Source organism: Varanus komodoensis, unplaced genomic scaffold, assembly GCF_004798865.1.
Source record: "Varanus komodoensis strain SLA01 unplaced genomic scaffold, ASM479886v1 scaffold1, whole genome shotgun sequence".
NCBI classification, from domain to species: Eukaryota; Metazoa; Chordata; class Lepidosauria; order Squamata; family Varanidae; genus Varanus; species Varanus komodoensis.
This window is the reverse complement of record NW_025335268.1, coordinates 29,084,125-29,103,024: the sequence shown is the minus strand read 5'-3', so window position 1 is coordinate 29,103,024 and position 18,900 is coordinate 29,084,125. Positions and strand designations below refer to the sequence as shown.

Below are 18,900 nucleotides of genomic sequence, written 5' to 3'. Positions count from 1 at the left end.
GCATGACCCCAGACAAAGAATTCTATAAATGGGGCACTGCCATGGGAAGGACCTTTCTCACGTGGCCACACTATAAGTCAATTGTAAACTACCCAGAGAACCTACAGCTCATGGGGTGGCATAAAAATTAAATAAATAAATTGCTGAGGTCATGAGCAGAGACCTTTCTAGTCATTCTTAAAGCACAAGCTAGTTGTTATTGGGATAGGTCCTTTTTTAAAGTATCTGGGCCTTAAATCATTTAGCTATTTGTGAATTGAATCATGATTGAAAAACTGCCCTAAGTAACAAGCAAATGATAAATATAAATATTAGTTGGATATTCAATCTGGGAGGGAATAATGTGTGATTTTCCACCGGGGATTGCTGTCTTTCCAGTGTCATACAGCATATCCATTAATAGATACTCTGGATCAAGTAGCACAAGCATTCCTATTACTAAAAGGGGAATTTCCTATATAAAGGGAAGTTCATGAATGACCAAGAAAGTCCTCTATCCTTCAGTTTTGTCTTTAATAAAATCAAAATTGAGAACAGGGCTTCACAAAATCACACTGACACTGAATTGTCTTCAGTAAAAAAAAATGCTTATATTGGCCTAACTGTGAAATTAATGCTAAACAACTTTGGCACGAAAGTGCACACGACTGGAAAATGGAATGAAGGATTCAGCAGTAGCTTTAACTCCTTAAAAAGAGAACAATCACGTAATATCTACTGCTTGCCAAAGAACTGAGACACCAGCTTGCCATCTTGGAATAATTACAGACATGTACTATTAAGCAGGGAGGATATATAGGTGTTGCTTGAAGCATGCAGAGTCCATACTTTTTAGGCTTTAAAAATCAAATCTTGCAATTTAAATTGTGCCTGGAAACTAGCTGGGAAACCAATTAAGTCCTTTTGCCATCAGAGTTCTATTTTTCTAATATCTAAACCATAGTCTGTAATTGAGCCACATCATTCTAGAAAGTTGAAGCTTTGAAACATTTTTTAAAGACATCCTTGTGTGGGATTAATGTGTAGGATTTTTCATTTTTCAGTCCTTTATTTACACAAATACGATCGGGTTTTGATCTTTCAGCTTTGCACAACTGGGTTCAGTATTTTTTAAATCGTCCTTCAAATTTGCCCAAATGAATTGGAGGGTTGTTGGGGGTTTTTTTAGTTTCCTTTGGCTTTTCATAAATGCGCACATTCAAAGGAATCAGTTTACATTCATAAACTGCATCCATTTTACAGAAACTAATACAGTGATATGCCCTCTGGATGTCTAGAAATGCCACTTAATAAATTCACCCTTCCATAATATATTGAAAATGCCAGCTGTCCCACTTCAGTGCTTCCCTCAATAGGGAACTCTGGGAAGGGCAGGTGAATGCGATAGCAGGTTTTGGTGAAGGTGCAATTACTGCACAAGGATGCGGAGTGACTTTTACTTTGCCAATTTAACAATCAATGGAGCATGTGAAAAATAGGAAAATATGTCTTATGGTGGTCCTATGAATGTGTGGACTTCTGCAGGACCAAAGGAAAAATGCAATGAAACAAATACACCAGAACTCACTTGTACTAATTTTAGGGACAGAAAAGGCAACAATAATCATGACAGGGACAAGTGTTGGTGCAGTACTGGTGAAGGAAAGGACACTGACAGCACCTGAGAGCAGAGGACAAGGGTTACAATAGCAACACTAGCAAAATCACAAGAGTGGTCAACAGGGGTTTGCGTTTTGATTTGATTTGATTTTATTATTTTTTTTTTGAGCCATTCCTACCTAGTGGCTGTCTCACCATTTTAAACAACCCATGAAGAAGCAACTCTGCTAGGTTCAAATATTGCAACAAACCACAAACCACATTAAACAAGTCGTTGTAAACAACCCTACTCAAGCCATGGGCTCCCAGGGTGGCTTGTTTGCAAAAACAAACCTATGACAGAAAAGCTACCAGAAAGATTCAGAGGTCACAGCGAGCCACCCAGCAAGCACCTACGATAACAATCCACCACATAGTATGATGTGAGAACCAGGTCTCTATGTTCTCCGCTGTATAATCCATAGTAAGGAACACAGAAAATGTGTGATAGATTTTGTTTCACTGGTAATTTGCTGAAGCCACTTACTTCTCTTTGAAAACACTGCTCAGAAAACGTATATGTTTTCCTGGTTTGTTATCATCCACTACATAAGGTTTATTCCACTGTAATTATTTTTATGTGAATAATGGAGTATTCCTACACCTCCTTGCACAATATATACATTATATTAATCATGAAGGAGTTCATAATTCTTTTAAGGTTAATCTACTATTTTTGTCATAAAATTAACAGAGTGAAGAGCTACCCTACAGACCCTACAAAAAAATGGAGGGTGTGTTCCCAGGGGCCATAGGTTACAGCTGTGCAGAAAGATAATATGGGGATTCCCTTCCCATACCACCTAGATAGAAAGCTCTGTGGTTTAAGCACTGACAGCAGGGAAGTTAGAAAATGGGAGGGTAGAGCCATGTATCCACTTGATCAAGTAACTTTCCTATTCTCTGTCCACTCTCCCAGCAGCAAGCTGCAGCAAGAGTTTTGGAGGCCTAACAGAAAATGGCATTTTGGACAGTGAAGAGATGAAAATTGTCTCTGTTACAACTCCTCCATCATTAAAATTACAATGTGAAGTTGCTTCCAGACCAATTATTTATCATTCAGTTGCCCTTCCTCACTCACAAACTTTTACTGGGAACCTAAACAGCATTATTTTACTAAGAACCCTCCTTTTTCCCCCCACTCCTTCTTCAGATTTCTTACCACAAAATAAAAATAAAAAGTGGGGGGAAATGACAGAATCGCTGCACTTGAGTCTTTTGCTCTGTAGTGTTAGGAATTACCCATTGGGAAACACCCTTTGTCTACAAGAATTGTTTAGTGTCTCATATTTTACATGAATTCCTGCCTGCACACAGTAGGAGCCACAGATATTTTTACATGCTGTGAAAAGTAGTACCAAATACTGTATTTGTATTTCTATTATTGATGTACAAAATTATGCAACAAGAATGTACTGCTGGCCCTGGTGAAAATTTCCAAGACACCTTAATTGGCTTCCTTCTATAGATTGCTCTGGGTGGGGATGAGAGTGTGAGGAACTGGATGATTGGTATCTTCACATTGGATGCCCACAGAACTTGAGCTGATGTCCTCTGATTCTGAGCTCTCCAGTAATCTGTAAGTGCTCAGTATTCTGGACAAAACTGATGAGGCCATCTGTGACCTCAGATCCATTAACTCAATGGCAAACAGGGCTATGAATCCCCCAAGTAACACAATCCTACTGTGGCAGAGGCAAGGCAAGCAAAAAAAAAAAAAAAAAAAATAGAAATAGAGGAGAGAAAAAGAAGAAGAAAACGTAGGAAGGACTGATAACATTCATGGCACATCATATTGCACGGCCTTTAGTTACAAATCAGCTAAATGCTTACCCAGATTCTACTTTTAACTATTTTACCATTCAACTGCTTTGTTTAAATTAGTGCTTTAAAAGGAGACAGCAGATAAGTGACCTGCGAAAAACTTTCAACTTTTTCATTATTCATGAATTGCAGTTAGACCAGTTGATTGCAAAAACATAAGGATACAATGTCTCTCATTTTATTACATTTTGACATTTGGTTGGGATAATAAACCTTTACAGTTTGGCAAGAACTTACAAGCTCCTTTCACAAAAGACATGATTAAATTATAAAACAATAACAAAAATCAATTGATATCAAGCTGGCTGCTACATTCTTCCAAAGCAGTTTTTTTTCCAAAACACTTCGCTTAGACGTTTTCTACATTTTAATGATTTACAGCCATCTCTCCATATATGCTCTTTCCTCTACTACTGTCCCAGTCTGTAATTCTATATATGAAACGTTTTCCAAGTCAGACAAGTCAGAATAGGTTTTCAAGGTTAAAAAGGTGCATTTTGTTTCCAGTTTCCAATTTTTAAGTTGACTGACTTCAGACAGGATTCAGCTCCATATATCCCATTAAAAAATGCCGTATACCTTGTGAAGGCCATCTCACTCAATATATGAAAAGACCCAATTGCAGCTCTTTTCTGCATCTACATGTGCAATATATGTTTGTATTGTTATGCAAAAACAAGAGATTCTTCAGACATCTATAAAGAGTAACACTTTTTATCATGGCTTAAGTTTCTATATTCTTTAGAAAATGCAATAAGAAAGCTTTTTGTCTGTTTGTTTGTTTATTAAAATTTGTATAAAAGCCATCACATTAGCATTATGCTCTCTGGGCAGCCAAAATATGCCACAATAAGTAGAATTAGTCTGTAAGCAAAAATGGTAATGGAAGCCATCTCTGCTAGATTTTGCCTCAGATTATTTTGCTGTTCTGTATTTTCAGAATAGCTTTTGCAGTACTTACTATTTTATAACAAGCATAATTAGAAGACTGTAAGTGCACATGGTAAGCATGTCATGAGCAGAGCCAGCTGGAGCCAGTGGTCAGACTGGATAGCCCAGGAGGCCCCTTCTGACTCACTCTGTTTCTATAAGCAAACATATCGAAGGATTTATGTCCTTGTGTATGTGGATTCACTCTGTCTTTTAACATTTGTACTGTCCCTTATCTCTACGAGTTCTAAGCAGCCGGTATAATTAAAATAATCATTTAAGAACAGGATCATGCAGCAGCTGCATAATGTTGCAAATATCAGGGAATTCAGAAAAGTCAATGTGAAAATTCGGTCAGATAAAAAAGACAGTCCTGTAGGATATAAATGAATTACCACTAAAGCATAATAATAAGTCCTGTTGCCACACAACAGTTGAGCAAATAAATGTTATGGAAGTTGCAGTTCAGTTTGAACAAAATACAGTCAAAACAATGAACATATTATTATAGAGGTCTACAAGCAATTACAGACATTTCCCATTCTAACCTTGTTATAGCTATTCCATTCTGGAAAGTCACACTGCCCAGGTTCTGGGTGCTGCCTAGTGTGACAATAGAAACTGTAGTATTCTGGGTCAATAGTATCTTTAAGCAGTGTACAAAGCTATTTGAATATTTACAGAAGTGCAAACACATGGATTTTTTAAATCTTCATGAACGTATGATAGGAAATACAAATTGGTTGTGATATGGTGAAAAAAGGGCTTTGCTATTCATCAAATGATATGATCTTAGCTTCTTCTATTTTCTAATAACAGTCCAACTATTGTATCATAGTTAGCATGTATACCTGATCTCAAAATAACTATGAGCACCCACCTCCTTTTCATAACATATGAAAACAGTTTCAAGGAGCATTTTGCCTTTTTTCAATTAAGATAAATAAGCACAGATTACCTCAGCGTTCTCAGATCCCACAGTTTAATACCATCACCAATTGCTGTTGTTAAAAAAAGATTGTAAGCTTCATACTGCTGACAGCTAAAAGCTGACCCCTGCAAGACAGAATAGTGGTTTAAAAATGCTGAATACTATATAGCTAGATATAGTTTCCATTTATGAAAATGTGTTGAAAAAGTTACATGCAGGCTTTGGCAACAGCTGAAGAGTAAACAAGTATGCCACAGTTTTCATATATGCTAAATAATTTCTTCATTTATTTCTCTAAATTCTTTGAAAGACAGAAAGCAAAGACAGATGATTCAAGTTCTGGCAATATACCAAGAGCAAGAAATATATCGATTCATATTAGGATGAGTTCAAACCTAAAAGCAAACAAACTAGGAAGGAAGGGGACTATTGCCTCTGTGTCTGGTATAACAGTTTTTCATCCTGAGTTGTCTTTTAAAAATCCAGAAGTGATAATTGACAGGATAATCAGATTTTTTTCCCTTCACCCTGAGGGCCATAATGGTGTTAGTAGAAGGGAACAGCTCTAGCATTAGCAACATGGTATTCTCCTATAAATTAGTAATTGTTGGTCCTTGCCTTGAATCATTTACAGCCATCCAGGCAAATATTCTGTATCACAGGACACAGAGCTGGGACTCAGTAGAATTCTATGGCCTCCCAGATGTCAGGAGACCAGATGACTGCAGCCTTATTAAATTGTGTATGTGCTTCCTCAATCTCTTTTGGGGGGCATATAAAATGCTTTTATTCTGCCAATAGCTTCAGGAATTAACTGGAATTAACAGGATTAATGTACCTGGTGTCTGTCGTTGCCCTATATCTGCTTTACATTCTTTGAATTTTAAATTATTTCATTACCTGTGAACTTGATTTTTAACTTATTTTATTAAAGGGCAGCATATAAATATTTGACATACATAAACTAAAATAAAATGTACACAAACACAGACATGGTAGAATATTTCACAGCTGTGAAAAAGGAAGGAATCACAAGTTACTACTGATGTGATAACATCAAAAATAAATAGTTTTTAAAATCATGTATATTTGATTGAATGTAAGCAAACCAAACTTTTATTTTACAACTCCTATGCATCATGCATTTTCCTACAATAAGTATAAATTTGCCAAGATCTTCTCCTTTTCTCAATTTTTATCATATAACTGAGAAATCTTCCAATTTTAAGTGAACAGATACTCAATACTGCCTTTAAAATAACTACAAAAGGGTCATGATAATACTAACCTACTAAGTCTAATAAAGTAATATATAGCTGGATGAATATATTTTCAAGTTTATGAAAATAGTCAGTGGCACCCAAAGTAAAACAATCTGTATCGCAACAAAGCAACTTTTAAACTAGGAGTTGAGAGTGCCTTGAAGATATCCATAAAAATTCTAGGAGAAGGAAGAAATACTACCAGTCATACCACACCAATACAGAATATATTCTGGTAAGGCCAGGTCTGACCTAGCCACTGAAATACCAGTAAAGAGGTAGCCAAACAAACTTCTGTCGTGCCATTATGAAGAAGGCACATGTTTCTTATAAGCATTTGGCATTAAGTTACCATTAAAAATAGTTGTGTGCATTTTCTTTTTCTCTCTTTTCTGAGTATGAGATGAATAAATTTTCTCTCTTTTCTGAGTATGAGATGAATAAATTAAGTAATTTAAAACATACATGAAAGGTAGCAAGGAAAGTTAACTGGAATTAACTAGTTCAAATGGCATCATTAACCTTCCTTTGAATTTGCCAAATTACTCATTCATGTCTTTTCCACTAATGAAGACAGTCAAAGTATTGTTCCTTAACAGTCTTTCCAAATGACTGTTGTTAAATGTAATTGCCCCTAAATTAGCCAGGCTCCTAACAAAAGCCCTTTATACTTTCTGTCCTCCATGGGTCTGTTCCATGATAGAAAAAATTATAAAATCAAACCCTCTTGCCTAGCATCTCCCATGATACTCTTCATTATTGCATCTAGCTAATAAGGAGAATACGTTGCTTTCAGATAGCAATACATATGTGTAGGCACATTTCATTGTGGAATAGAATTCACCAGGCACTATTGGTCCATTAACGAAATACATCTCATGCCTAATTAGCAGAATGACACCAGGAAGTGACTGTCAAGTCACTTCATCTGTTTTGAAATTAATGTATTTCTCAGAATATATCAGGCCCTTTATAAATAATGTTCAGATTCAGCAACAAGCTGTCATCGTCGTCTCTGTACTGCCACAGCCCATAGCCAAAGCTCTCTAGGCACTTTACTACAGTCCATGGGCAGTTTACAAGCCAAGGCTACAGATGCAATCTAATGGGACTGCCCATAACTCTCCAGTCTTGGATGATGATGGGCATCCTATGAAGAGCAGAAGAAAAACAGGAGTGAAGATCGACTCTGCTCTCCTTCTGCTCTGCAAGACAGACAGCCATTTTCCGTTTAACTGTGGGGCTTCAGAAGTAAGAAAATGAGACTGAGGTATGGTGAGAACACATTGTATCTTGGCAGCACCGGTCTCTCCCCTCTCTGCCCGCTGGAAGAGCAGGTTGCTTACCTGTAACTGATGTTCTTCGAGTGGTCATCTGTGCAGTCACACATATGGGTTCTGCACCTGCGCAGTGCCTTTGGCGGAAGATTAACGGTTTTTGGCGGGAACTCCGCTCCCCCTCCCCCCTAGCATTATATAAGGAGCGGAGTGTCCGCCATTTTCCAGTCTTTGAAAGACTGACGTTCGCTCCCTTAATAAAGTTATTGTCATCATGACAAAAAACCAAAACTTCAGTGGTACGACAAATAGCTAAAGAGATCCTATCACTGAAGAGAAGGAAGTCGGACTACCCATGACACCAAGTGGGGTCGGAGGGTGGGTTGTGTGACTGCACAGATGGCCACTCAAAGAACACTAGTTACAGGTGAGCAACCTGCTCTTTTTCGTCGTGGCCTCTGTGCATCACACATATGGGTAGAATAACAAGCTTACCCAAACTGGAGGAGGGAGGTGTCATCAACGAAGAACAGAAGAAAGAACAGCCCTGCCAAAAGAGCAATATTGCCTGGCACGGACATCAAGTCTATAGTGTCTGGCGAAGGTACACGGGGTAGCCCAAGTGGCAGCTCTGCAGACGTCTTCCATCGGCACTCCCGATGCAAAGGCCGAAGAAGCAGCAACAGCCCTTGTAGAATGACCTCTTGGAGTAGATGGTAAGTCCAATTTAGCCAACTGGTAAGACACAACAATTGTTTTCACTATCCATTTGGAAAGTCGTTGGGAAGTGACCGGATAGCCCCGGTCGTGTTCCGAGTATTTCACAAAAAGTCTATTGGAGTGTCGAACAGACTCAGTCCTGGACCTATAAAAGGCTAAGCAATGACAAACATTCAGCATATGCAGAGATCACTCTATCGGATTCGAAGGAGTTGGAAAGAAGGTTGGTAAAACGATCTCTTGCTGCATGTGAAAACGAAGTAGCGATTTTTGGAAGAAAGGACGGACCCAGCCATAGAACTACCTTTTCCTTATGAGAATTCAGAAAAGGGGGTCTGTCCTAAGGGCACAAAGTTCAGAAGATCTACGGGCTGAAGTAACTGCTACAAGGAAAGCAGTCTTCCATGAGACAAGGCGCAGATCAATTGTCGCCATGGGTTCGAAAGGTGGCCAAGTCAGTGCTTGTAAAACTACTGAAAGACTCCAAGTGGGCATCAGGGGCCTTACTGTTGGATGGAGGTTACCCAATCTTCTCAAAAATCTTTTAATCAAAGGTTGAGAAAAGATGGAGAAACCGTGTACAGTTCCATGGTAGTAAGAAATTGCAGCTGTATATACTTTTATGGAAGAAGGTTTAAGTCCAGACTGGTGCAATTCGAAGAGGAATTGAAGAACCTGCTGAACGGATGCCAAGGACGCCGGAAATGAGTGGGATTCTGCAAAGCTGGAGAATTTTTTTATTATTATTTATTTATTAAAACATTTTTATGCCGCCCCATTCGCCGAAGCCTCGAGGCGGCTTACAAACAATAAATAAAGGCAATTGTAAAATAAATCACAACACATATAAACATCTACGCCATTTCGCTGCATACGATTTTCTAGTGGATGGCCTTAATGCAGATTCGAGAATATATCACAGATCTGGATGTAAAGTTTGTGAAGTAGAGGTAGTAGGGATTGCTGGTGGCGTTGACACCAGTGCAGCACATACGGTTATCGGATCCTCCAGGCAGTCAGTTTCAGCGACAACAGGTCTGGGTGTTGGATTGTGCCCTCCCTCTGGGTAATGAGATAAGGAAGAAGAGGGAGTTGGAGAAAATCCTCTCGAGATGTGAAGGAGAGTTGAGAACCATGGTTGGCGTGGCCACCAGGGGGTTATTAGTAGCCCTGTGGCCCCTTTGTGAATGATCTTTGCCAACACTCTCATGATGAGGGGGATCGGTGGGAAAGCATAAAAGGCCATGTTGTTCCAGGGGATCATGAAGGCGCCCCCGGACGACCCCTGTCCTAACCCCGCTCTGGAACAATAGTTCGTGCACACCCTGTTCTGTTGTGTGGCAAATGTCTGGCAGACCCCAGCGGTGAAACAGTCTGTCACGAACCCGACAGTCTAGTTCCCATTTGTGTGACCGCAACATATGTCTGCTCAAGAGATCTGCTTCTACATTGTCCGTGCCCCCAAGATGTACTGCTAGAAGAGTGATACCTCTCGGTATGCACCAGTCCCAAATTTGTATCGACAGGCGGGCTAGTTTCGGGGACCGGGTTCCCCCTTGTTTGTTCAAATAAAAAACCGTAGCCATGTTGTCCGAGGTCACCTGGACAACCTGGTGAAGAAGTATGTCCTTGAACGATTGCAGGGCTTTGAAAACAACAAGAAGTTCCAGGAAGCTGATGTGGTTCCTGGAATCCAAGGGACTCCACACCCCTTGGGTATGTAGGTCGGAGCAAATGGCTCCCCATCTGAGAAGAGACGCGTCAGTACCGAGAGTCACTGTAGGGTACTGAGGTCAAAACGGGACACCGACATTTAAATTGGCTGGTTCTATCCACCATAACAGGGACTGAAGAACGGAGGCCAAGAGCCGAATCCGTTTGGTAGGTGGATCTCTCTGTGGTCGGAACACCCTGTTGAAGAATAACTGGAGAGGGTGTAGCCTGAGTTTTGCATGCGGAACCACAGCAATGGATGCATACATGTGTCCCAACAGGCTCTGGATAGATTGGGCAGGGACAGTTCCTTCTCATCGAATCCGAGAGATGCACCGAGCAATAGCATGCTGTCTGTCTTGAGGAAGAAAGGCTCTTGTCAACGTCGAATCCAGCCGGGCTCTGATAAAGTTGATCGTCTGTGTAGAGAGAAGAGAGGACTTCTGTTGATTAATACAGAGTCCAAGGTCTTGTAATAGAGCACAAGTAGTATCAACAGCAGACAAAAGTCCTGCTTTTATGTAGGAAACCAACAAGCAATCATCAAGGTACGGGTATATCCGAATTCCACATAGACAAAGGTGTGCGCAGACAGGGGCCATATACTTCGTAAAAACTCTTGGTGCAGTGGCTAATCCAAACGGTAACACCTTGAATTCGTAGATTTCAGAGTCTACCGCAAAACGAAGGAAGCGCCTATGACGTGGATGTATTGAAATATGAAAACAGACATCCTTCAAATCCAGCGAGGTGAACCAATCCCCTCTCCCCAGCAATGGAAGTATATTTTGGAGCGTGGTCATCCGAAACTTCTTTGGAGTTATGAATCTATTGAGAGCTCTCAAGTCCAATATGGGTCGGAGACTCCCATCTTGTTTCGGGACCGTAAAATATCTGGAATAGAATCCGTGGAGTCCTTCTGATAACGATAAGCGATGAACAGCTCCTTTAGTAAGCAGCTGGTGAATCTCGTCCAATAGTACCGACAAGGTTGATGTAAAATGGATAGGATTTGGTGATGGAACAACATCGTATTCAATTCTATAGCCGTGCTGGATGATGGATAACACCCACCCATCAGATGTAATGGACTCCCAAATGGAGAGCCAACTTTTCAGCCGGTCCCCAAATGAAAGAGGGGAGAGTGAAGTTGGGAGGAGAGGAAAGGCTCACTTGTCGCATCAGTGCTGTCGCCTGTCCATGTCGAAGTGGTGGCAGCCCTGCTGGAAGCGCTAGGATGGTTGCTGTCTGCGGCGTTGCTGGCGTTGATGTGGTTGTTGTTGCCGAGGTTGGAACTGTTGGCGGTATTGCGGGCATGACCATGACCACTTACGTCAAGGCTGGGTTTGCAGTTCCATACGACAGGCCATCATTCTGGATTCATGGATCTTTTTCAGTTTACTATCCGTCTTCGTGTTGAAGAGACCAGATCCATCGAACGACATCTCCTCAATTCTCCGCTTCATTTCTTCTGGAAAATTGCAATTACGCAACCAGGCATGTCTGCGGAGGGAAATGGCACCGACAAGCGACCTCGAATCAGAGTCAACATGGTGCCTTGCTGTGGAAAGCTGCTGCACCACCACTTGCATAGCTTCCTTAAAAAAGGTTTTTGCTAGTTCGCCCTGGTTTCCTGGAAAGGTGTCAATGATGGCGTCTAGGCACTGCATAAGAAAATCCTGATAGCGCACCAGGGTCGCCTCATAATTGGAAATTCATAATCCAAGGCCCGAAGCTGCGTATACCCGGCGGGCGAGGGAGTCAACTTTTCTTCCCTCCTTATCGAGAGGCGAGGTGTGTCCACGTGCTTTCCGGCCCTGAGAAGATTCCACAACAACCGAGTTCAGCTTGGGGTGACGGAGGAGGAACGGGATGTCTTCCTCCCGAACCCGATACATAGATTCATATTTATGTGAAGTCAGTTGTGGGTGGGCTGGGAGGTCCCATGGCTGAGTCATTGCCTGCCGCAGAGTCGTAATGGACGGTAAGGCAATAGAGGTGGATCGTTCGCCCCTGATCACATCATAAAAATGGTCAGTGCTTGGTCCCGGTTGTTAAGCGACCTCACCAGCCTGGCCATTAATTCATTGAAAGAGATGTATGGTTCTTCAGGTGACCCCGGGCCTTGCGAAGTAACCGCTGCATCTAGCGAGGTCGAGTCAGCCTCAGACTCATCAGATTTCATCCAGTAAGGAGGTGGTGCACTGGAAGAGGAATCTCCTGGCAACTCCGATCTGCCGCTCTCTCTAGATGAAGCCCTTGGGGTGTCTCTGGGTGTTGAATGGAAACGAGCCCGAGGAGCTGGCGGCGAGGATCGTCCCCTGGAAACCGGGTAACAGGCCACGGAATGGTACTCTTCCCATCTCAGAGCAGAGGAGTATCTGGAATGGTACCAGTCATCGGATCTAGCATCCGAAGACCAGCTCCTGTGGCATGCTCGGGATTCCTTGGCTTTTTAACCGGCTTGCCCGCCTTATCTTTTTTGGCCTTCTTATGCACAGGATGTTTGTCTGGATCACTGTGCTTTCTCCTCTCCTTTTGTTTCCTTGATAGGGAAATGGGCTGATCGGCCATGGTAGGAGCACCTTCTTTAGAAGGGCATGAGGGCGGAGCAATGGAGGAAGAGGCCGGGCGTTGCGGCATGTCGACTGAAGTTGGACGGCCTTTGGGTGGAGCCACAGTTGTGGGAGGCTTAGCCACTAGCCGGTCCGATTGGAGGAGAGCCTGGTCCCACAAGAGCTTGCGGAGGCGGTTCTCCCGATTCTTCCTCGCCTGTTTGGAGAAGGCCAAGCAGTGGCCGCATTTATCTGTCCTGTGCCCTTCCCCCAGGCAAAGGAGGCACAGGTCATGCGGGTCCACGGCGGGCATTTTGGAGCTACACTTCCTGCACTTGCGGAATGCCACCCGTTGCGCCATCGTAGAAATAGAAGAGAAGGAGATAGTAAAGCAGGAAAGTAATATTTTTGGTGTGTTTTTTTAATAGGAACAAGAGAGAGAAAAGGTGAAAAGCAAGAACTAAGTGAAAACACTAACAGGAACGAGGGAATACTAACTTGGTAAGAAAAAGGGAAGTTTTTCAACAAGCGAGAGGTAAGTAGTGATCTAAGCGAGAGAGAAGCGGCACGAGGCACAATGAATGGCGGTCGCAAAGACTGGAAAACGGCGGACACTCCACTCCTTATATAATGCTATGGGGGAGGGGGAGCAGAGTTCCCGCCAAAAACCGTTAGCTGTTAATCTTCCGCCAAAGGCACTGCGCAGGCGCAGAACCCATATGTGTGATGCACAGAGGCCACGACGAAGAAAATCCATAAACTTGTTCTTTAAGGTTGCTTTTCAAATCTCTAAACAGTCTGTGTAGTTCTGTGGCAATTGCTAGAATTGGCTTACATGTGAAGGATTATGAACATCACACATTTTGCAAATTATCAAAGAGAACATCCCAGGAAAGGTGCAGGGAGGAGTCGGTAACTATATTTATGACAAAGGGGTTATTGTTGTTGCTATTTCAGAAGGAGTGTACCACATTGATTTTAACACTGTACTCTCAAGCAGCATCACTTTGTGCTGGAATGTGGCCTTCATGCCCAAGATCAAAATAATTATGGATTTTAAATGCAATTACATTGTAAGTATATTTTCATGCTATTATATCATAATCGCATCATTAAGGGAAAGTAGAAATATCATGTTGTATTCAAAATGAACAGTTTATTCAAAACAGATCGCTTTGAATACTATAGGACTCCTACTAATATGATTCCACCCATCTTGTCAGGATATATTTGTAATGTACTTATTTATTATCTTTATATTCTACTTTGTTGTTGTTCGAGGAACTCAAAGCAGCTCTCATAATCCTCCTCTTCTCCATCTTATTCTCACAACAACCCTGTGACATAGGTTAGGCTGAGAGTGAGGGACTGGCTCAAAGTCACCCTGTAAGCTTATGGCCAAGTAGGGACTTGAACCCAGGATTCCCAAGTCCACCATCCAACATCTAACCACTACACTGGCTCTCAGACTATGGTCCAGAGAAGTTAAATTTATGAATCCAATGGGATTTTATCTTTCCTTATTTCTCAAAGAGCAACTTTAGTGTTTTCATCTAGAGGGACTTGCTGGATTGTGGCCATAATGTTTTACCACTAAGCATTTTAGTTTAATGCTTTAATGTATGTTACAAAACTGCAAAGGTTGATTTAGGATTGTAATCCTCAATTTTCCATAAAAACAAGCTCCAATTTCTCTCCTCATCTGAATGTATGTCCACAACTTTGAAATGTGTTCTGCTTAAATAACTTGAAGTCACTTTGCTGACAGGGCAAAAAGAAAAGCCAGAAAAAATAAAAGTTTCAACATATTACAAATAATACTGCAAGAGTTTAGTAAAGTGTTATACCAGACCAGTCCCACTGAAAACCACAAAAACCTATGCTAAAGCCATTCTAAGAAACTGTTTAAAAACCACAAAAGAAAAGACATTCAAAATTGAGGATGGATTGCTGTCTGCAGTCTAACCAATGAGCTTAAGCACAGCAAGAAGGCAAAGCAGGGCACAAGGAATCAATCTAATATCTCTGTGTCTATAATGCTTACAATGCTGGTATATGTTGCTGAAACAATCTTGGGAATTATGTAAAGGCTATGAATTCTATCTCTTCCACTCAAGGATCAAAGGAAAGAAACCCAATTCAGTTTTTTAAAAAATCACCACTATGACAACAAATTGCGTTGCCAGAGGTGATCTGGGGCCTATCAACACAGGGAGACAATGTACTTTGAATGACAAGCTTAACAAGAGAAATGTTGCTTAAAAAGAGTTTGTAAATAGTTAATAGTTTCGGTTTCTTTAAAGTGTTTCCTAATGCTATCAGAGTCTCATGGGTCACATTGCTTATACCAGTATACAGTCAATGCGTTATTGTTTTCTCTCTGATTCTGTTTATTTCCCACAAGAGGATTCTGTGCATTAGGCAGCACCACAATGGAATAGGCATAGCTCAGTAGTTCAGAATACAACATATACTGATTTTGGGACATCTGTCTTCAAAAAGAGGACTGCAGTAATAGGAAATATTGTGATGAACTATCCAGATCAATCAATTTATACATTTCTAATCTGTCCCAATTGTCATACTAAAACTAAAATACAATATAATGAAATACTTACTAAACAGTAAATGTAGAAAATATATAGCTTTAACAGTTGTGGAGTAGTCAGTGACAATGTGCATTTGTTGCCCGGATTTGAGACAGTTAGTATAGACAAGAAGTAAGTATATTCAGTTAATTTTGAAGAGTGTGGTGGAATGCAGCAGAAAAAGCAGGCTCTATGTTTGTAACATGCATGTGATTTGGGGCTTGGTCAATATTATCACCTTCAATTAAGTCTGAAACACAACAGGAAAAAATATAGATGCTGGAGCACTGATGCAATATGGCCCCACTGATCCACAGCCATTGGGAAGCATGCCAATATGTTCCATTCTGACATTCTCAAGCAGTCTACTACTGCAACACAATTAGAGTAAGTCAAGTAATCTAAACATAAAATGATGACGTTTAGAGAGTTTGCTGTTCCTGAATTAAACCAGCATGGTTGCTTCCTTTGTATCGGATAAACCTGGGAAATACTACTTATGATCATCACTGTTATGGCCAGGTTTCTTAGGTTCACTGACTATCAAAGAAACATCCTTCAGCCCTAATTCTGACATTACACCAAACCATAGTTCATGCTGTTGTTGTTGTTGTTGTTGTTGTTGTTGTTGTTGTTGTTGTTGTTGTTGTTATTATTATTATTATTATTATTATTATTAAAAACCCACATTATGGTCTGCATTTCTAAGTTTACAACAGGAATGTCATAGTTTAGGCAATGCTCATTTCTTTTCATTTTTCATCTAATTCAAATGCTTGCAATCGAACTCCTATATCCATCTACAACTGCCCCATGAAAGGGAACAATGCAGTTTGTCAGTGGTTTGTGAAACAGGCATAACAACTATTCCTGAAAATGCAGGTGGAATAGGATATGAAACAGTGGGACACAGATGATGCTTGCAGGAGCTCTTGCAAACACCAGCTGATTGAGAAGCATTTTGTGTACCCCATGGAAATCCCCCTTATTATCTCCAATTTGTGACTGGAGATAACAAGAGAATTAATTCCTTTCTCCACCTTTGCCCCAAACCCCAGTAGCCTGTAGGGCAGGGATCGGGATTTAGAACAGTGGACAAAGCCTATGAAGGGAGTCCAAGGATCCAAAGGCCGGACAGGGGATGTATGTTCCCTACTTCTGATTTAAACAGTAGCCATGGCTGCACTGATATTACTGCAATACTTCAGTGAAGTAAATATGTAAAATATTAGGACTGATATATAAACATCCAGGGCATACAAGAGCCAAGGAATAAATATCTATCTTTCGTACTTTATTTACTAATGTTGGGAACGAGATGGGTTGTTGTTCTTGGGGCACATTTGCAGGTCATGACCATGTAGGCTTGGCAGAGGAGGAAGAGGGGGGCTGGGACACTGGAGCACCAGGCATTGAGATGGGAGAAGCAGAAGAACTTATCTCAAGACCACCTTTCCCAAGTGCTCCGACAGGCTCCGAGAATGACCAAGAAGTACAGCTGTCAGGTGGGGGCATGGGAAAGGAGTTCTCCGAGTCAGACGAAACTGGTGTAACTCTTCACCTCATGACATGGCATCAGGACAGAAGTCCAAGTAGAGAGACAGCATATAGAGACAAGGAGAGCCTGCCTCCAAGGAGGCCCTCCAGGAGGAACGGGTCCAGACTTACTCAAAAGGATTCTTGGAAGTTGATGCTAGATTGGATTCAACAAACCACTCTGCATGCTCAGAGACTCATCCTTGCTTGGTTGTGCTTACTGGAAGAGCACTGGAGACTAAAGAGCTTTTGGTCAAATAATGAACTATTGTTTTGGAAGTGTGAAGAGGGAAACCTAGCTCACAATAACTAAAGGATATCTGTTGTAGCTACAGCAAATCCTAGGTGCTGCAAAGCATCCCCGAGGGCAGGTATATGCATCATACTTCCTCTCAATATCTTGCATATATAACTTATGAATGCCTTATAAAAGTAGTGCTATCACTTCCTTCCACTGTGACAGACACAAATGGCTTTTTATTACCTTGCTAAGTAGCTTGTATATGCATATCATGAACTGTAGCATACTTTCAAAGAACTGTCACTAGAGATTATTGTGTTTCTTTAGTAGCAAAAACACAGCCACTGAAGCAACTATATAAGGAAAGGTTTAGAAGGTTCATCAGCTCAAATCTACAAGAATTGATGTTTCCTACTAGCATTTCACCACAGGTAAACCAGGACATGGCTCTGCAACGTGCCCTCAGCAAGCCATACTTTATCTACCATGTCAGACTGTTCTAAATTTGCAAATTCACGTGCATACTACTAATGTCGAAGGGGTTAGAGGCATGGGAAGGGAGTTGTGGAAAGCTAATATTTAAAGTTACTTCCCTCCATGTGACAGATTATGTAAGTTTTAAATAGAGTTTATTCTACTGGAATTCTCTGTGTAGTTCACATCTAAGAGAATGATCTAGTTTCATGTCATTAAAAGAAAAAATAATGTCTAAATTACAGAGTTATTAGCTTTCAAAAATGCACTTAAATTTTTGATTCATGGATTAACAAGAACTATCGGAAACCGCAAGAACTGTTTTGCCCTAATGGATCATAGAAAGAGGGATTTATTTAGACTAAATTTTGAGACTTCCCCCGCCATCACGTTCGCTTCACTCCTGACTACTGCATCTCAGGCTTCAGCCAAGAGTGAATTTTTATAGGAGTTTTAGAAGAAAATCAGGATTGAAATGGAACTGCTGACAGATTACTTTTTATACTGGCAATGTTGTTTTAGCTTTAATGATACCAATCCAACTTCAGAAAAATATTTTAACCAAGATTGTGATCTGAATGTGAGTACTTGGAAATAGGCTTAATTGAAACCAACAGGACTTACTTCCAAATAAATGTGCCAGTCAATGATCTTCAGTTAGTTATAAGAAACTTTTATGCTGAACAATGCATATATCAACTGGGCATGGTGTGGTATGTGTAATGTGTCAAAAGGCTGAAACACTTACCTGGTTCCCACAATCACCACAGTCCACAATGGCTTATTCATTTAAGCCTCAGTGCATTACAATGTATACTGATTGCTTTTTAAACACTGAAGCCACAACCATGCATTGTTTCTGCCTTGCAAAACCAGCCAGGGTATGTTACCAGCAGAATTAACTACCCAAAACCCATGGGCTTTTTAGGGCTTGAGTATGGTTTGTCTACTAGGCCAACAAAACACAAGGTATTACTGTCAAAGCTTGAATATTCAAAAGCCACCCAACATGTGTTGGTATGTGGTGCAACCACCATGGCTTAAATAAACCATGGTGAATTGCAGAGATAGTGCAAACAGGCCTAGTGACTGGAATCTAGAGAAGCATGTGAGTGCCAGTGTGTGGAACACAACCTTGTGGTCCTTCTGCTTCCAACACAATAGCCCTACAGAAGGTTTTGCTACTCAGGGACATTTCAAGAGGGGCTTAT

The 18,900-nt window shown here is 41.0% G+C and overlaps 1 protein-coding gene across 1 annotated transcript in view; it reads right to left on the bottom strand.

Moving 5' to 3' along the window:
• The window catches only part of WDR27 (WD repeat domain 27), a 196,784-nt gene that overhangs the window by 145,612 nt on the left and 32,272 nt on the right, over positions 1 to 18,900 (bottom strand). The window contains exon 21 of the mRNA XM_044422939.1: positions 5,351 to 5,448. Within this exon, the coding sequence (XP_044278874.1) occupies positions 5,351 to 5,448 (98 nt within the window). The remainder of the gene's footprint in view (positions 1 to 5,350; positions 5,449 to 18,900) is intronic.